The 20,816-nt window shown below is 44.8% G+C and overlaps 1 protein-coding gene across 1 annotated transcript in view; it reads right to left on the reverse strand.

The window, feature by feature from the left end:
- Positions 1–20,816, reverse strand: part of Pkd1l1 (polycystin 1 like 1, transient receptor potential channel interacting) — a 121,791-nt gene that overhangs the window by 35,910 nt on the left and 65,065 nt on the right. Inside the window, exons 22-31 of the mRNA XM_052736021.1 lie at positions 19,731–19,940; positions 18,468–18,710; positions 15,943–16,053; positions 15,692–15,846; positions 14,315–14,415; positions 12,025–12,217; positions 7,015–7,098; positions 4,705–4,912; positions 1,859–1,965; positions 456–672 (exon numbers count right to left, since the gene is read on the reverse strand). Coding sequence (XP_052591981.1) covers positions 456–672; positions 1,859–1,965; positions 4,705–4,912; positions 7,015–7,098; positions 12,025–12,217; positions 14,315–14,415; positions 15,692–15,846; positions 15,943–16,053; positions 18,468–18,710; positions 19,731–19,940 — 1,629 coding nt within the window. The remainder of the gene's footprint in view (positions 1–455; positions 673–1,858; positions 1,966–4,704; positions 4,913–7,014; positions 7,099–12,024; positions 12,218–14,314; positions 14,416–15,691; positions 15,847–15,942; positions 16,054–18,467; positions 18,711–19,730; positions 19,941–20,816) is intronic.

Here is a 20,816-nt window from a genome sequence, read left to right on the forward strand (position 1 = left end):
GCTGTGGGACTGGTGGGTGAGAGAGATTTGTCCTGACCGTGGGCCACGCAGGACCAGGAAAACTCTAGCTACAAGTAAGCTATTGTGATGGAGAGGATTTATTGGTAAAGCTGCCTGCAAGTAGGGCAGAGCCAGGGATGCCGCTTTCGTGAGTCACCGTCCACACTGGGTTCTGCTTTTTAGTGGTGTAGCTTCTGTTGAGTCACCCACACCCTTGAAAGCAATCCATAAACCAAATAGCTAACCAAGACAGACTTGGATGGAGACATTTCTTTGATGTGTCATTCACTGGTCCCTGTCTGGGGTGAGTAGGCTCTTGTTCACGTCTTTCCAGAAGTCACACAACATGGGTATCTTGACAGTTAGCGACATAACTTTGGGAAGGAGAAGCAGACGTGGGCACCAAATAAGACCGGCCCATCTGGTATGTCACAGGTCACCTGCATGGGGCCTACCTTCCAGAAGCCAAGACCGTGGCGCAGGCAGAAGAACTCTCGCTGCACACGGCCATCACATAAGCTCACAGCCAGCCAGCACTCGGCAGAGAAGAACCAGCCTTGGCCTGAACGTAGCTCCTTCACCATCACGTGGCTGAGGAACCAGTTTGGGGAAGGACCACTGCTGTCATGCCAGAGTCGGATCTTCTGGAGTGGCCCCAGTTGGTTAGGAGTGCTAATGACATGCAGAAATGTCTTATCAGCCATGTGTATTCAGCACCCACAAAAACCTCACCAACTCTGATAGGGCCCTTAAAGACAGCGGGTTCCAATGAGCATTGACTGGTAAGGGCACACAGGCCTTCAGGATCCACTCTAATTCCCCCTTTATTATCAGTTTACTTCTCCTGGTTTCAGTTATTCACCAATAAGCACAAATCAAAAATACCAAGTGGAAAATTCTAGAAATAAACAACTTGTAAGTTTTGAAGCTATTTACAACTATTCTACTTTATAATTACTGATTGATAATCTTGTGGTGTGCCTCATTAATAACTTATACTTTATCTTAGGTTAGGATGTCAAAGAACAATCAAGTAGGTCCAGGGTTCAGTGCTCTTTTGGTGATTCTGGGATCCACTGTGTGGCCTGGAACACATCTCTTGAAAAGAGAGTGGCTATAACTTCCTTAAATCAAGTTACTCAGATCTCCAGCCACCTGTTCGGATATGAGTTAACCTGTACTTTCCTCATAAAAACAATGCTCCAAAATAATAAATATTGTAAGTAAATTATAATAAACATTATACATTTTTCATGAGAACAAGATGACTCCATTATTTTCCTGTTGTCTAAGAATGTCAGGTACTTACACCTCCACCTTGATAAATGATCTCTTCCCCTGACTCTCCATCTTTGGGATGCTGTGTAGCATCGCTCTTCCAGATTTGGGATGGTGGCACTAATTAACTTAATCATGTTTTGTGACACAAAAAAACACTTATTCTAATACACAAGCTTAGTAAGCCGCTACCTTTTTTCTACCTTCGTTTTCTCCCACCCCCTACCCCGCCCCGTGTAAACAAACTGTGTTAATCTATCCCATATGTTAGCATGCTTGTAATTCCAGCCCCCAGGGGCCAGAGCCGGGAGGATAGTTGCAAGTCCAGCCTGGTCTACATAGTGAATGTCAGATGTGCTGTGGCTACATAGTAAAACCCTACCTTAAAAAAAAAAAAGCAAAGCCAGAACCTTCCTAAAATTAAGTGTATGAGCCAATGATCATTACTCTCTTTCTATGCTTCATCAGCCAGCTTTATCATGATGCTCAGAAAGCTGGTGTTCTCTATGCAGCATCTTTGTGATACCCCATTCTGATCAGCCCCTTTCCCAAAACATGTGGGTGGAGGTGTCAGGAGTACCTCAGTATAAAGGTGTGCCTGGAATTTCTTCCAAACAAGGACATCTCTGGACAGCAGAGTTCTTTGGTTTCTGAGAGGCCGTTTTCACCACATAAAACAATGAAAACCTTAAAACAGACAGAAATGGGAACTGAGGCTACGTCATGGAGAGTGTGGAGTTCTGCAGAACAGTGTTTCCTTGCCCCATCCCCGCTCCCTACTGGCGGCTCCCAGCATCAAGCCCAGGGGCTCTGGGGGCCTTGCATGGATGGCTTGGCGAGCCCTCACAGACCACAGTGTAGCGTCTCCTCCACTAGCCAGCTCTTCACAAACTTCATCTAGAAAAGTGGGAGCCCCTTTGGAATCCTCAGCGTATCTCTTCCTCCGCAGGGCAGAAGGCCATAGAGGGTAGCATCTCCTACCCTTGGGCGTGGTGTCTGGACACTGGGCCTGCAGGACACCAGAGTGGGTCAGGGCTGGTAGGAGGAGTACCCATGTCCACAAGGAGCACCCTAGGGAAGCACATTGTACTGTGCTTATCACTCTTCCTGGCATCTGTCACACAGAAACCTGCAGCTTTGATGTGGTGTAATTTTAATCTTTCATTAAAGTAATATTAATCTCTTGTCTTTCTTTCTTACTTTTTTTTTTTTTTTTGAGACAGAGTTTCTCTGTGTAACAGTCCTGGTTGTTCTGGAACTCGCCGTGTAGACCAGGCTGGCCCGGAACTCACAGAGATTAGCCTATCTCTGCCTCCCAAGTGCTGAGATTAAAGGCATACGCCACTACTGCCTGGCCCAATCTCTTGTCTTTTAAATCCTTTCCTAGTCCAAAATAATCTTTTACTTTGAGTAGAGTAGTTACTACTTTTTTTTATCATTATCTTTCTGTTTTTAAACTTCTGAAATTTATTCTCTCTCTCTCTCTCTCTCTCTCTCTCTCTCTCTCTCTCTCTCTCTCTCTGTGTGTGTGTGTGTGTGTGTGTGTGTGTGTGTAATGTTAATTAAAGATTTTATATTGTATTCTTTTGTAGGGACTGTGATTGCTCCAGACATTTTGCTGAACAGCCTCTCTGGTCTATAAGACCTTGACACACACCTGGGTCATTTCTGGGGTGTCTAGCTGTCCCATAAATCTACTAACCCCAGAAGAAATTACACTGTGAAGGCTCTTGCCTGGCTTTCTGGCAGGGAGCCATGCATGTTCTCTTTCAGATCGTTAGGCCTGTACTTATTCTCCTGTGTGCTAGTGCTCACTTCCATATGAACTTTAGAATCAAGAATTCCTGTCCCACAAGACATCTTTCTGAAATTGCAGTTGATTTCATTGGCTTTAATCTCTTTATGTCTTAGGGTTTTTTTTTTTTCAGTAAAATGGATAGTGTGGCTGGGTGTGGTGACATGCCATTAACCCTAGCGCTTGGGAAGAAGAGGTAGGTGGATTTCTGAGTTCGAGGCCAGCCTAGTCTATATAGCAAGTTCCAGGACAGCTAGGGTTACATAGTGAAATCCTGTATCAACAAACCAGCAAACAAATGCAAACAAAACAAAAACTCAAATAAAACAAGTAATGTGGATATAGGAATAGACTAATTCATATTGTCATCCTACAGATTGATTTATGATTTATGACAAGGAGAAATTAGTTGTCTCAGCTACTATATAAAGATAGCTATCCTTGCTGGGCAGTGGTGGCACATGCCTTTAATCCCAGCACTCGGGAGGCAGTGGCAGGTGGATCTCTGTGAGTTTGAGGCCAGCCTGGTCTACAGAGTGAGATCCAGGACAGGCACCAAAACTACAGAGAGAAACCTTGTCTCGAAAAACCAAAAAGAAAAAAAAAGATAGCTATTCTTTATTTATGTCTTTTATGAATATTGGGCAGATTCTTTCCATGTGTGTGTTAGGTGAATTCACCTTCAGATACTCGTCCTTTTGTGACTGGTAGGAGGAACTTGCTTCCAATCCTGTGCAATGACAGCCACTGACTCTGTGGATGAGTGGTGGGCTGCCCCACCCTGATCATGAACCTGACAAGCTTGTCTAACTCATCGGGTCTAATTGTTTTACATCGTTTTTGTACAAGCATGTCAAGAGCACGTGGTCCTATCTTCTGGCTTCTAGGGGAGACCACTCTCTCCCCATGCCTCCAGTCTTATGGGTTCCATAAAGCAGACGTGTTTTTAGAGAAAAGGGACTGTGTATCAAACACCCATGCAGAATTCCTGGTGGATTTGTAGGGGCACATTGCTAGCCCTGCCTCTGCACGAGTTTGTTCCTGTCTCTGCAGAACTCTCTTCCATAGCCCACCTTGGCCTAGGCGTTCCCTGGAACTGCTAGGCTGGACTTCCTCCTTGACCCTCCTACTACTTCCTCCTCCTCCCCATCCACAACCTCATCTTCAGCTGCTTCTCCGGGGAACCCTGCCCATGGCCTCTATCTCACAACCCAGCCCCGTTCCCACTCAGCCCAAAGGCTAGCCTAGGGACTTCTTACCCCTTTCTTGCTAGATCCTTCTCTGAGGTAGGCCATGGATTCAGTGTTAACTCAGAGGAGTAGAGTCCAAGTCACAACATCTCAGAGACCCACTCAGAAGAAAACCATCTCTGAAGCTGTTTGTCACCATGGAGGCAGAAAGGGGGAGAGGAGTCCAGGGGGCAGGAGGTGAGGGTCCTGTCTTTTGCCCTTACATATACATAGGACAGTGGAAAGGGTAGATAAGCGTCACCCCTGACATTACGATGAAACGGTGGTCACAGGTGATTGACAGAGCAGCCAAATCATCTCACTGTCACTTCCGGTGCCTATCAGGCTCATCCACACCCTTAGACCTCATTGTTAGAAGGCATTGTTGGGAGCTCATGTTACCTTTGACGTAAACTGGGCTGGTGACCGGAAGCCAGTGTCAATGATGACTGCATACAGCTGGTGGCCAGGTGGGGTATCTTCTTCCAGAAAAATGCAACCAGGTTTCTTTTTCTTGTGACAATCTACACATCTGCTTTTAGCCACCAACAATCCATAAAGAACCAAGAAAAACACACTGGAAATAGCGGGAAGCAAGTTGTGTGGGTGACTGTAAACAAAGGAAGAGAAATGAAGGGACTTTCTCACGGGAACTGGCCTTCAGGCAGACGTATTCGCTCTTCACAAACTCACAATCTCTCCTTGGTCTTCACAGACGTGTTCCCCAAATACCTTATACTGGTTGGGTGGACGGGGACTCTGAAAACACAGAGCTGCCCGGGACCAATGACAGGCACCCCACAGCCTACAACGATGCCCTGAGGGGCCAATGATGATCCAGCTGGAGTGGCAGCAAGCTGCACCCTGCCAGGTCTGAGGAACTTGCATGGGGAAATTGAAAAAGAGTGTCAGGTACGGCTCAGTGGTGGAGAACTTGCCTAGCGTATGTGAGGCTCTGGGTTTAATCTTTAGTATGAATGGGAAAAAATGGAAGAGAAGAGGAACGAAAGAAGAATGTCCCTATCTGACACATGCCTCACAATACTGATGTGACATTCTGTTCTCGTCCTGCCTCCTCCCAGCAGAACAAGACAGGAGAAGCTCCAATGGTCCAGTGTGCCTCTTCATGTACCTCTGTCCATGTGAGTGAGGCTGCTTGCTCTCTACCTGCAGCTTACACTCACCTGGTCCCTGGCACTCATGCACCAATTCTGCCTGGGAGAGCAGTCATCCAACTTCCTCCTCTGTAGATCCACAGAGAGTCATCCAGCTGAACCTTAACGTACCTGGACTTGGGCTATATGGGTATTTGACAAAATTGCAGAGGGTCCGTGCTGTGTGGGATTGCTACCTTCCTAGTCTCCTGCCTCATCACTCTGACTCCATCTAAGGACTGACATACGCTCTTGGTCCCCAATCTGGTGTCCTCCTTTCTGCTTCCAGACCAGACTCAGAACCAGGTCACACCTCCTCTCAGTCACACTCCATGAACTTCCTGGCTCAGCTTCCTGGCTCTAGCCCATCCTTCTTATCCCTACATTGCTTCCTGAGACCACTCAGATGTCACCAGTGCTTTGGGGTGACCTTTGGGTGCCATTTTCTGTCTGTAGTATCTCCATTGTTCCACTCCTCCTTGTTTACCCACAAATAATATTGATGTTGCAGAAAACCAGGACTGGAACTACTGTTCTCCAAGCCCGAAGAACTGGTTGGCTGGAAATCTTCCCTGGGGCAGCATTGGTCTTTAGTAACTAATGACTACTTGGTACCTATCAGGCCCACCAGCTAAGCTACTAAGTTCCGTTCAGAAGTGAAGTACAGTTTCATATTCTACCAGTATAAGTGCAAAAAATACTCAAAGCAGCTTGCCCTCAATGCACTTGTATTCGAAACTCTAAATACAATTTTTCATTATGAAACAGTGGCTATGGTAACTTTTAAACTTACTTAAATTAAGGTAGAGGTTTGTGGTGGTTTGGATAGGAATGGCCACCACTGACATGTATTTGAATGCTTGGCCATAGGGAGTGGCACTATTAGGAGGTGTGGCCTTGTTAGAGTAGGTGTGGCTTTGTTGGAGAGGGTGTGTCACTAGGGGGTGGGCTTTGAGGTCTCAGAAGCTCAAGCCATGTCCAGTGTGGCAGTCTCTGCCTGCTGCCTGCCGATCACAATGTAGAACTCTCGGTTCCTTCTCCAGCATCATGTCTGCCTGCATGTGCCGTGCTTCCCACTGTGACGATAATGGACTAAACTTCTGAAATTGTAAGCCAGCCCCAATTAAATGGTTTTCCTTTGTAAGAGTTGCCTTGGTTATAATGTCTCTTCACAGCAATAGAAACCCTAACTAAGACAAGGTTGTTATTGGAAATGAGGCTACAATGTTCAGTATAAACCAAGAAAAGCAAATTGAGTGTCATTTTGGATGGCTGTAAATATTAATTAAATCAGTAATAATTGACCCAGTCTACACTGAAATATAGCTGAGCTTAAAAGTAAGAGAGATCCTGGATTCCTGGTGTTCATGAGGCTCCTATCAGTGGCTGTAAAGTATAAACAATAACATAACATGTAAGACAATCATTCGTCACATCTGTGCTCCAGAAAACAAACATGTTACATAAGTGTTAAGTACAAACTCAGCAGAGCATGGGCATCTCTTAAGTGGTCACTAGAACACATGAAATGAACTCTGCTTTGGAGAGTGGAACTCACCTCCGAAACTCAGAAATGGGGCTCACTTCGAAAGTGGCATTCAGCTTTCTTCTCAGGACAGAGAAAGGCGCAAGGCGATGGTAGCTAGAAGGGGAACACAGAGCAGAATACCAAACGTGGGATAAGTTCAGCTCTCTGTGATGGGGCAATGAGAAGCTGGGAAAAAAGAAACGGCAGTCATTCCGATGTTATGATGCAGGCCATTTTACCATGTCTTGGGTGTAACTCTCTGATGTACCACAGAGCCTCAAATCTGGGTACTGGGAGTCAGCTGCTACGGAGACCTGTCCTAAGACGTCAGCCATCAGGGTACACTGCCACCTACAGGCAGACCCGCGACAGCACAGCCCTGCGTCTGACTCAGGTTAGAGCCTCACCATAGATTGACCTTTGCGTAAGCACCTGTCCTGGTCTCACAAATATCCTATCATTGCCAAACCTGTTGTGATAACTACCAAAAATGCTTTTTTTAAAAAAAAACATAAAACTGCCTCCTCTTTATCATCTTGCAGGTAGTTTCTGTATGTTCTTCCTTTGTGCTCTTGGCTCTTGGGGAAGGAATACTACGCAATAGGGAACAAAGGACTGATTTCATGTATAATTTAATAGCAACGAACACTGGATCACTGAAACTTTACCAGTAACTTCCCATGGCACCATGTTATTGTAAAAGGCTACTACAAAGCAGCATGGTATTGGCACAAAAATGAGACATGGAGACCAATGGGTTGAAGTAGAGAATCTGGACATAAGTCCACACAACTTCAGCTACTTGATTTGTAACAAATACACCGAAAATGCACATTGAAAAAAAAGACATCTTCAACAAATAATACTGGGGAAAACCGAGTACTTACATGTAGAAGAATGAAGCTAGGTACTAATCTCTCGTACTTCATGAAAATCAACTCCAAGCGGATTAAAGATTTAAAACATAAAACCCAAGATTGTAAATTCAATAGAGGAAAAGGAGAGAGTATTCTGTAAGATATAGGCATATATAAGTGCTTTCTAAATGGGACTCTAGTCACTCAGGAAACAAAACCAATAGTTGACAAAGGGAAACTCAGGAAATTAAAAGCTGTACAGCAAGTGATACTGTCAGCTGATTGATGAGGCAGCCTACAGAATGGAGCAAAGTCTTTGCCCACTGTTATCTGACAGAGGATTAATATCTAGATAATACTTCTTGGGACACCCGGCTGTGAGAATGAGAGGGTCTCTGACTCTTGTGCCTGATCTTGGGACTCTTTTCCCATTGGGTTGCCACTTCCTACTTTGATATGATAATTTTTACTTCATCTTAATATATTTTCTTTTGTCATTTTTGGTTGTTATCTCTTAGAAGCCTGTTCTTTTCTAATAAAGGACAGAAAGGAAGTGACTCTTGAGGGAAGGAGAAGTGGAGAATACCTGGGAGGAGTAGAGGGAGAAGAAACTATAATCAGGATATATTGTATGAGAAAAGAATATTTTCAACAAAAGAAAAAATGAGAAAAATAGGTTAGGTAGAAAAAATCTAGATAATACAAAGAACTAAAGGGAAAAAACCCTAAACATTAAGAAAACAAAAAAATACAATTAAAAATGGGTCATGTATCTGAACAGAGAATTCTCAAAAGAAGAAATGCAAGTGAACATTTGAAACAGAATGTAACAGCCTTAGCCATCAGGGAATTTCACATTAAAACTACCACGGGATTCTCTCTCCCCCAGTCAGAATGGCTGCTGCCAAGACATCAAGTGACAATAAATGCTGGTGAGGCTCTGGGGGAAAGGGGACCCTTCTTACTGTTGGTAGGAATGGAAGTTGGTGCAGTTACCCTGAAAACCAGTGCAGAGATTTTTCAGAAAGCTAAAAGTAGAACTACCATATGACCCAGCCATAGCACTCTGGGTAAGGACCCAAAGGACTCTAGGGTCTATGACAGAGATGTCTGCATATCCGTGTTCCCTGTAGCGCTACTCACAGTAGCCAGGAAATGGAAACAGCCTAGCTGTTCGTCAGTTGATGAATGGATAATAAAAATGCGATAGATGTACACAACAGAATTCTACTCAGCACTAAAGAAAAATGAAATGTGCAGGAAAATGGGTGGAACTGGGAATATTATGTACAGGAGTTAAACCAGTCCTAGAAAGACAAATGTCTTGTTTTCTTTTATATAGGATTCTAGCTTCCAGTTTTCACATTTCTATGTTTAGTTGGAGTAAGGGCCTGTAGAGGCAGGAATCAAGAGAGGACCCCTGAGAAGTGGTGCCAGGAAAGTCTTGGAAGGATAATAAACACATATGAAAGTTGGGGAGGGCGGTAGGGGGGAAAAGGCTCATATGGGGAGGGGAAGCTATAGGGAAAGGTAAGGGTTGGGTCAACCAAAATTAAGAACTTAGCAAAAAAAAAATGGAAACTTACTACTTAATAAATTAAATATATATTAAGAATGATAAATCGTTTCAACTGGGGAATCCTGTGTGAGTGAGCAATGCTGCTTCTAGAAATGCCAAGTGTGGCACATTTCCCTATGAGTTATTGGCCAAGGAATCCCCAGAAGCTCCCAAAACTATACGGACTATTACCATTGCTCTTGGTTAGCCACAGGAACTAGATGGTAAAAACCCATTGCTGGAGACACTATACAGTTAAAATACAGAACATAGAGAAATAAGCTGGAATGGAGTTGGGCACTTCCTCCCTGCTGGTGAGCATTCACAGTGCTAACAGGTGTTATTCAGATTGCAGGTGGAGAAAGGTCATTGGTGACCTTATCCAGCTGTGGACCTTGCATCATCTGCTACTGACTTGTCAGGTAATACATACCCATTGGTACAATAATGGCAAGACTGCTTTGGGGGTAACCAATAGCTTTCTGATTGGATTGGAGGCCCTTGTCACTGTGCAGAACACATTCCTGATTCTGTAAAACTGGTTACAAAAAAAAAGCCTACATCTTGGGACATTTTGCTAAATGAACATGTAGTCAAATTGCCTTCTAAATATGCATGTTTATAGACAAAGATTAGCATTGCTTTCAACCTTGGTCAGAGAAGCTTGTATTTGCAGTGAGTTAACGCAGTGAGTGTGTTAATGCCGAAGCTCAGAATTCATCAAAATGCTAAGAAAGTGACCGTTGAGGGCTCAGCCCTAAACAGGACAGCTATACGACCTCCAGCTATACGACCTCCTTCAGGGCTCAGGAAACATTGGGAAGAGGGGTTATAAAGATGGGGAGGAGGCAGATGATGCCTGGGAGCACTCTGAAATGCTGACTTACAGATGTGACATGGTTACTGCGATCATGAATACACAGCAGCCATGGCTACTGCACAAGGCACTAAGAAAACAGTGTCTTCCAGACACAACAGGACTGATGCTCACAGGAACTCACAGAAATGGTGACACCATGCACAGGATCTACACAGGCTCAAGCCAGATTGGTGTCCCAATGCTGAGAGGGGAAGTCGACATTCTTCCATCCCTAACCAAGAGGCTCTCTCCTATTGACAACCACTTGCAAAGGAAAAATCAGTTTTCTCCAATGGAGTGTCACTGGGTATATAAACCACACTTAGGGGTAGGCCTTATTCCCAGTAATAGATGGTCAAAACAGATAAACTCTGGTATTTTAATATATTTTGTTACCTTTGGGCATTTTTTAAAATCTCACTGATCTTTTGTGTGTATATTATGCTTTTCAATTTTGTGGGTTTGTGTGTGTTTCTTGTGCTTTTTTGCTGTTTATTTTATTCTGGTTTGTTTTTATTTGCATGTTTGTCTTCTAAACAGAAAGAGAAAGAAGGTGTGGAGTTGGATGGGTAGGAGGTAGGGAGGTGGGGAGGCTCTGGGAGGGGATAGGCAAGGGGGAAATCCCAATCAGAACATATTGTATAAAATTTTAGTTAAAAAAGACTCTCTGTTTCTGTCTCTGTCTCTCTGTTTCTGTTTCTGTCTCTCTGTTTCTGTTTCTGTCTCTCTGTTTCTGTTTCTGTCTCTGTCTCTCTGTCTGTCTCTGTCTCTGTCTCTGTCTCTGTCTCTGTCTCTCTCTCTCTCTCACACACACACACACACACACACACACACACACACACACACACACACACGATGTAAAAGCAGAAGGGGAACCAGGAGTGAAGGTGGATAAGAGAGGGTAATATGGGATTAATATGATCAAATGCATTGAGTACATGTAGAAATTGTCAAAAAATTTAAATGAATAAAAACTATTCAACACAAGAAAAGGAACACATAACTGTCAATGTTACCAGATCAGTGCAATTTGACCATGTTTGACTCCTAACGGGCAGACACATTATATAATTCTTTGTGGCCTCATTGTTCTTGGGGGAAAAGACTGTTTCTATACTAATAATTACTGAATTTCTACCCCACTGAGAAGGTAAGGGCAGCACAAATGACTGGACTAAACTGATCGTTAAGATTGTTAAATTTATGCCTAGGTGAATAAATAGCATTCATTTTAGTGATATGACCCAGATATCCCGACATGACCAAGAAGGCTGCTTGTGTCCATGCAGACTTCTCTTTCCATGTGAGGTTAACTTTCAGTCCAAGCTCTCTCTGACGGGGAACTCCTCTGCTCACAAAGAGATGGAAGGGTAGGGATCATAACAGTAGAGAGTCTGCCTGCCTGACTACCAAGCACATAGTCACATGATGCCCTGAATCTATGGTAAGGATCTGATGGATGCATGTGCCACTCATCTGATGCCCCATTTCTCAGAGGGCACTAACAGCTACCTGCAACATGCCAATCATTACAGGTGGCTCAGACAGGATGCCCCGCAGACATCAGCCCCTTTCCTTGGGAGCCCCAAGACTGGCATGCAGACAGGTGTAGCAGGCATATTCGGTTAGGGTGGCATCAATCAAGACTGCCCAGCTTTCACGGGAGGACACCACTCATGGAAGGCCCCAGGGACCGTCACAAATGCAAACAAAGATGGAGCCAATTGCTAACACTCCCAGGCATTTCCCCAGCAGGATACTCGTACCTGCAGCTGACTTTTTCAGGAGACGTTCCTGGCTGTGGACAGGAACCTTCGGATCTCCACTCTGTCTTGTCCCAAAACACACACTGGGTCCACTGGAAATGCACTGTATAGTTTACTGTCCCAGCAAGGTATTTGTTTGGAGGCCTCCTGTCATAATCAGCATCTAATAGGGATAAATACCCCACATTGGCTCCTAGAAAAGAGGGGAAAACGTATCAATAAAACATACAAACTTAGCAAGGGACATGCTCCATTCCAAATGCAGGTGGAAGGGCCACTGGGGATGGAGGGACAAAGAGGGAAGGACTGAAAGGTGCCTCAGATTCTGGCCATTCCCTGCTTTGGAATTTATAGTGAATCAAACACAGCAAGACCTTCATTTGTGAGTGCCCGGGAGGAAAATAGTGTTTCCAGGGCCGCCATCTTCCAAGTCCTTCCTGATATCCCAAACAAAGGGATCATCCCACCCTGGAAGGGATGGAGATAGTTCAGCTCCTCCTTAGCTACCTTTCCAGCCATTTCTGCTTCCTCTTAGACCGCCAGCCACTCTGTCAAACACTACGCTTCTGGGTCTGCATGGTTCTGTGGATAAGACACAGACCACGTGGGTTTAGTTAAAACCCTAATCATCTCCAGATACGTTTCATGTTGAAAAGTAAAAGTATTTAACTCTCCATTTATTTAAAGTTTTCTCCTGAGATTTTTTTTTTAATAACTGGTTTGGGGACAATTCAATATTAGTTGTTTGTAAAACTATGGAACTGATAGGGAGATGGCAAGTGGGTAAGAGTGCTTGCTATGCAAGCTTAAGGACATGAGTTCAAATCCCCAGAACCTGCATAAAATGTCTGATGGAGTCACACATTTCCTCGCAATCTAGTGCTGTGGGGATTGGAGACAAAATGATGTATGGGGCTTACTGGCCACCAATCTAGTCCCAGGTTCATGGAGAAACTTTGTCTCAAGGGAATGAGGTGGAGAGTGATGGAGCAGGACACTTGACATCTTTCTCTGACTTTGCACACACACACAGATTTGCACACCTGCCCACACAGAGAGGCACAAACCACATACATCATACATTCATACCACACACTCTCTCACACACAATAACTGCATGAGTAAATGAATGAAATTGTACCATTCTTCATATTATATACAGTAATAAATAATTGGTCAGAGATCTAAAATGCTAAAACACTGACATGATACCAGTGCTAAAAGTCATGTAAATGATTTCTCTTAAAACTCAGATATAAGGAATTGATTTCTAACAATAGCCTCAAATCTAAGAAACCTCGTTTTGCAATATAAGGCAGCAACTACAGAAACCCACAGCTGGTCAAAACGCAGTGTACAAGGGATGGTGGAGAGTCCAGTCCCCATCAATGCAGCTACAACACAACCTGCACATACCCTCAAGGAACATTGCAGAAGAATGGGTGGAAAGACTGTAAGAGCCAGAGGACCAGGGAATCTACTGTGAGATTGTGCCTCGTAGAAATGTTAGGGAAGCGGGGCTGAGAGATGGCTCAGAGGTTAAGAGCACAGGCTGTTCTTCCAGTGGACATGAGCTCATTTCACGCACCCACGTGACAGTTCACAGCTGTCTGTAACTCCAAGATCTGACACCCTCACACAGACATGCACATGGGCAAAACACCAATGCACATAAAATAAAAAGAAATGTTAGGGAAGCTTCACCCATGATACTTCAAAGGCATGATTATCTAAACTAGACCCAAAGAAGTACAACACCAATAGAGCCTGCTATATGGAAAGGGGAAAGTCTCACAGGCCCCAAGCTTAGACAAAGAACTATAGGCAACTAGTGAATGATGAGAGTGAGAGAATTGGTCTTCCCCAGGGAGGAACCACCTAACTGATTATCCAATACCAAAAGCAATCAGCCTTGAAAATTATATATACATATTTCACCAAATGGACAGAGCAAGTTGTACTTATATATTTAGGAATGCAGGCATGTGTGCATGCATATATGTGTGTGTAGCAATAACAATTAAAGTAAATAAAGCCATGGTTTGAAGAGATAACAAGGAGGAGCATGGGGTGGATTGAAGAGAGGAAAAAGAAGGGGAGATATGATATAATTTTAATGAAAACAAGGCTGATACATTTTACTATTAAAATGTTTTTAGGTGTGTGTGGTGGTACAGACTTGAATGTTGATACAAGAAAGAAAGAAAAACACTGCCGTGCACAGACAAGCAACAGCAAGTCCTCAGCACATGAAGAGAACAGAGATTTCAAAGGCTTAGCACCCACTGACCTTTCCGTGGAATAGCAGGTACATAAATTTGTACAGTCTGCTTATCCCAGGAGTAGACCTGCTTCACAAGAAAATCAGAAGGCGTGGCTTTCTTGGAGAACCTAGGGGCAAAGAAGAAGTAGTGAGATGCAGCTTTTCTTGTCCGTGTAGACTTTACTTATGCACTGTGTGACAATCGTACTTTTCCCTAGAAAGGGATAGCTGGAGACAGTTAGGGCTACAAAGAACCAATGTGTTTCACCCCGGGTACACTTATCCCCTTAACTCCACCCCCCCCCCCGACACATACACACACGTAACACTTTATCCCTTATATCTGTAAAGAACAAACCAAACCCAAATCCAAACACAACCTACTTCACGAAAATAGTAAGAATGATAACCAGTTCTATTTGTGGGATGAGAACAAACCCCTGGCTGCGTGCTGAGGAACAGGGCACCAGTGTAAGCTTATCTGCATAATGCCTCATCCCGCTGTCAGAAAGTGGGGAATTGACAGGGAGACAACAGAGGCTCAAACTATTCAGGTAAAGAAAATTCCAAGCATTTCCCTTTTGTATGTGACTTTGAAGAATTAAGTGGAAAAAAAATCCAGAGTTTTTTAAACAAATGGAAACCTTTAGACATCTGATGCTCAGCTCACTTGGCAGATAGAGTCAAGCCAGTGAACTGAGACAGCCATGTGTGGAGTCTATCTGCCCAGCAGAGGCATAACACTGACCCTGGCTCCTGAGTCCCCTCCAGCCAGTCGAGGGACTCACCTGGATAAGCAGGTACAGTGGAACAGCCAACATCTGCCCAAACACGTGGAGACTCCCAGGACAGAAAGACCCAGAGCTGCTTCTCCCAGAAGACACTGCCCCTCCCTCCCTGCTTCCACTCAGACACTACAGTGGCTGCTAGCTGTGTTTTCAGCCTGAGAATCCAAAGACTCCAACAGCCTTTCCACATAGTCTAGCCACTGAGACCAATCTAATCTCACATACTCAACATCACTGAGAAAGAGAGTTCATTTATCAAGTCTCTATGGAAATGTAAAATTCAATACATTTTTTTTCCTGGGGGAAAAAGAGAGAAAAGAAGCAAGTAAGGGAGGGAACTGTGGTGTTATCAGACTTCTAAATGGTGTCCTATATGGTAAGACTGAAAGTCGGGTGTTTCTCATTCTAGTTAACAGGCAGGAATCTAACTTTGAAAAAAGTAGGGAGGCTCATTTTCTATACATACTTACATACATGTAGGCATATGTATAATTTCTTTAGACGCTGACCCTCATTGTTCCTTTAAAACTAATTCACCCATTTGTTCACAGAAACCCTCAGGGACACTCCATCATGTTGTGATCTCATTGGCGCTGCGGCTACCACCTTCACACACCTTACTAACAGCATGATGGGGAAGGCTCTTGTCACGGGCTTGGAGAAGTCGATGTGGATCTGTAAGGTTTCCTGGGGGTTTTCAGAGAGCCCAGTGAACCGGTGGAGATTCACCTCATCCCGAAGCAATGCAAACATGGTTGGATTTCTCTTGTGCTGTCCATTGGAAAGAGAGCCTGTCAGGCAGTTTGTCTTGGGGAAAGTGAACGCATTAGAAAGCAGCCAGCCCGACCTAAATGAAGCTGTCGTTACCAGGTGATCTTCCTCCCCAAACTCCACAGTCACGGGCATCACAAGTCGTCCTCTGAGAATAGGTCTTCTGCTCTGGCAGCTGTAGAGCCCAGGGCTCACCACACCACCCACCTTGGGGAACAAAGACAATAAAGCCAACAGTTGACTCAGAGGAGGAAAGCAGACAGGCATGGTGGCGCAAGCCTTTGATCCCAGCATTCCCTGGAGGCAGAGGCTGATGGATCTCTGTGAGTTCAAGACTAGCCTGGTCACCATAGTGAGTTCTGGGATGGCTGGGCTGTGTAGAGAGACCCTGTCTCAATAAACAAATGAACAAACAAACAAAAATAAAAACAAAGAGAGGCAAAGAAAAGCGGGAAGTAATTGGAGTCACACTGTTTTTCCAGTTCTGATCAAACAAAATGAGTTTAACGAGGTAGGTTGACAGGATTTATATGGATGGGGGTAGTTAATGTTCCTTGTATGTTTTCCTTGCCAAAATGATAACTTTTTAAGTTAAAATAAAAGTTAGGAGCTCTTATAAAAAGAAGTGTCTGGGATGGGTGATGATGTCGCAAGCCTTTAGTCCCAGCACTCAGAAGGCAGAGACAGGTGGGTCTCTGTGACTCCAACGGCTACATAATGAGACCCTGTCTTATTTTTTAAAAAAGAAGAAGGAGGGCAAAGAGAATAAGGAAGAAGAGATGGAGAAGGAGGAGGAAGAGGAGGAAGAGGAGGAGGAGGAGGAGGAGGAGGAGGAGGAGGAGGAGGAGCCTCATTGAGCTGAGCTGGGTGGGAAGGCAGAGGATGTAATAGTCATTGTGCACACTACTTCCTGACCCATGTGATCCACACACCCAGCAGCACTTGTGAATTCTGAAAGTAGACGCTCACACCAAAGTGCAAAGACCTTGGAGGTCCTTTCGACTTCCAAACCCCTAACCAGGGACAGACCACATGCACCTCTCTATTAGCATGGAAGCAGAGAACACCCGGGACTCTTCAGAAGCCCCTCCTCGTGTTTTGTTCTGATTGAACTCTATGCCGATTTCAGGAGCAATGAAACCTGCCTGAGGCGTGACCACTCGACCACGTGTTCCATGCTATACTCCCTGACACAGATTAGAAAGCCCCACAGTGAATGCTGCATGGATCCACCTATCAGACACCAAGGACCCTAGTTCTGCTAAGATTTTCTGGAGACATTTGTAAAGACAAAAGACCAAGAATTAAAAACAGAAATCAACAATTCTCGCTCATATAAACCCTCCTCACTCTCGCCAATTGGACTCCCAGAGATCCACCCGGGGCCTAGCCATGGATCTCTGCATCCAGATACCTCAGTAGTTGGATGGGGTTTCTAGCACGACAATTAGGGTGTTTGGCCATCCCATCACCAGAGTAGGTCAGTTCGGGCTGTCTCTCGACCATTGCCAGCAGTCTGTTGTGTGGGTATCTTTGTGGATTTCTGTGGGCCTCTCTAGCACTTTGCCTCCTCCTATTCTCATGTGGTCTTCATTTACCCAAGGTTGGATAAAGCACAGGGATAAGTGGCCAGACAGATGGAAACGTATGAACTATGAACCAATGGCTGAGGGGTCACCAACTGGATCAGGCCCTCTGAATGGGTGAGACAGTTGATTGGCTTGATCTGTTTGGGAGGCATCCAGGCAGTGGGACCGAGTCCTGTGCTCATTGCATGAGTTGGCTGTTTGAAACCTGGGGCCTATGCAGGATCGATCGCGTGGCTCAGCCTGGGAGGAGGGGACTGGACCTGCCTGGACTGAGTCTACCAGGTTGATCTCAGTCCGCAGGGGAGGCTTTGCCCTGGAGGAGGTGGGGATGGGGGGGTGAGCTGGGGGGGGAGGTGAGGGGGGCCATAGCGGGGAGAACAAGGGAATCCATGGCTGATATATAGAACTGAATTGTATTGCAAAATAAAAATACAAATTAAAAAAAAAAAACAAGCCTAAGCTAAGGCTGAGCTTTCACAATGAAAACAAAAAAACAAAAACAAAACAAAAACAAAAACAGAAATCCCAACACTTGAACAACCAGGCCATGATCTCCGGGAGCCTGACTTCAGAGACCGGGGACATCTTGGGCAAACGACTAGAGTTTAACTCCTAACGACCTGTGGCACCTTAGCCCAAATGGCCAGTATCAAAAAGGACTACTCGTGCTGGAAGCTGTACTCATTAACCAGACTGTGAGAAGCCCGCCCACCTACCCAGAAATGGACCCGATATAAACAGCACCGGAGGTAAGGTTAAACACTCCCTCCTTGGACTTGCCCACAGTGCCTGCTGGAATATTGTCTAATAACTCTTCTCTATGTCTGTCTACCTTGTCTCTGGAAGATCTGTTTCCCACCTTCTTGTCACCAGCCTTCTACAGGCCTCCTCAGACACAGCAAAGTGCCTTCCTTCTCTTTGGAAACAGGGACAATGGGCAAGCGTGCCAACCTACTCTCCCTTTTTTCATGGAAGTCGAGTTACTGAAAATTCGAAACCGTCATTAGAAGTGGCAGAGGCCATGTGCTATACCTGTCCAGGAGCTCGTCCCCCTGGATAAGGGCTGCTTTTGAAGAACATGAGCTGGCTGATGTAGCATGGGCTTTGTGATTCCTCTTGAGCAGGACTGTGCAAGACCAGGCCACCAGGGAAATGGACCGAGATGAAGCCCAGGTTCTGGATAGAACTCTGAAAGCTGTGATGGAGAAGGGTCCAGAACTCCATCTGCCCAGTGCTTATGTGCAGCTGATGCTGGTGGCTCAGGGAGAGAGAGGCCTGCAAACACAGGAGGGGGAGGGGGATGCTTGAAAGATGATGAGCAAATGGATACAAAACACAAAAGACAGTAATACTGAAAGCACACATGGCTTTTTCCAGTTTGGGTGCATCTCACTGATGTTTTATTGATTTTTAAAAAATTGCTATGCTTCTTGGTGCTTCCTAGTTCCTAAGAAGAGTCTTGATAGTATGGCTGATTTTCAAAACCTTTGGTATGTGCACAAGCCTAAGCTTTAGAGCAGGTTCAGATGGAAGACATTTTCATATGTGCATGAGAATAATAATGACAAGCTGCCAGATTCAAAGATTGTATTATTTGCTCTATAATTTCCACAGTATTTTGATAGCTATTAGTTAAATAAACCATGAAGCTTGGGAGGAAGGGAAGGCAGAAGGAAAGGAGAGAAAAACATCTCCTGCTAACTCACTGCTTCCTCAGAACTTTGGACATTTCAGAAGATTCAAATAAAAGATCTGAGACAACTTCTCAAAGCCACTGCATCAGAAATAGACGAAATAGACATCTGTTGTTTCTCTTAACAGTCATTGACCAGCAGGGCCACCTTCAAAACTAATGTATGCAAGCAATCTTTTGGGTGACTTCATGCCATTCTGCAGAAAGCAAAGTATGTCCCCAAATCCCAAATGAAAATCTGTCAGAACACTGGACACACAACATTGCTGCCACAAAACACTTAACATTCCGGACGAACATTTCCAAATGCTGAGCTGCCACCCGGAGCCATAGCTCAGCTCTTCAGGAGCTCACTCTAATTTTCACTGGGAAAAGGAATATAAATTCGGGCTAACGTGTGATCAGGGAGCAGCTGTTTGTTTTGTTTGTTTGTTCGTGTGTGTGTGTGTGTGTGTGTGTGTGTGTGTGTGTGTGTGTGTGTCTATGTCGGTGTATCTGGTGGGGATGGTACCAAGGATCTTGCACATGCCAAGCATGCATTCTATCGCTGAGTGGCACTCAGGCCTGTGGCTGCATTCCTGTGGGTGGACAGAACATCTTACTAGTAACGTGTCAGAGATGATCTTCATGCCTTCTTCTTGCAGGTACTCCCAATTCCCCGTGTCTTCTTTGGCAGCTTCCCAGACTCCAGAGATGAGAAGGATAAGTTCAACTCCCAGTTTTTTGTTGACCAGCAACTTCTCGGAGAACTGACCTTGAGCAAGGGACATCTGGGCATATTTGAGGATGTGCATGCCACTCATCAAGCTCAACTGCATGGGAAGATGAGATGGGGTCAGATGTTCCCTGGCAAGTGGTGTGGAGACTCTTGCTTTTTTCCCTATTAATAGGGATCGGAATGACTCATCATGTGCTTAGCTTTTATTACAGGAGCTGGGGACATAAACTCAGGTTCCATGCCTGTGCATGAAGCACTTTACTGGCTGAGACATCCCCTCAGCCCCTGGAAGAGCATTGAAACTGCTTACAGAGCTGACATCAAAACAGGGTTTAAGATTTAAAGAACTGTTACCCAGCAAAACATGTAAGGTGCTTTATGTCCAATATTTGTACTGCACAATTGCTAAACATACAAAAATATCAAGAATGGTTACTTCAGACATGGCAATCATGTTCAGCTTCATTTCTGAGAGATGCACAAAAGGACTGTGGGTAGGCTTGGGTTGATCTCTACCACGTTCATCCACCTAGCCTTCTGAGGAGTCTTGTCTGAGCAAAAACTCCATACCCCAGGTCCTGGAGTCCAGGTGAGGCCATGTGTGCAGCAGTCATCAGGAAAATGTGTAGGGTGAGGCTTGTCAATTCCAGAGTGACATTACTGATATGTAGCATACCTTATCTGCGTTCTTCTCCCCTCAACCGAGGAGCCATAGAGTGCAGATGTCAGATGCATGAGAATAAGGGAGGGGGAGGTTAGGTCTCCATGAGAGGGTCATTCACAAAACACCTCTGTGTTCAGTAACTGGGACACCAGGACTTTTTGTTATAGCAGCTGACATTACCACAACTCATCCCAGGAGTACTGTGGGATGGTCTGTATGTCAAATGTGTTGCTGATTGGTCAATAAATAAATCACTGATTGGCCCGTAGCCAGGCAGGAAGTATAGGCGGGACAAGGAGGAGAATA

Source organism: Peromyscus californicus, unplaced genomic scaffold, assembly GCF_007827085.1.
Source record: "Peromyscus californicus insignis strain IS unplaced genomic scaffold, ASM782708v3 Scaffold_13__1_contigs__length_99412109, whole genome shotgun sequence".
Lineage (NCBI taxonomy): Eukaryota > Metazoa > Chordata > Mammalia > Rodentia > Cricetidae > Peromyscus > Peromyscus californicus.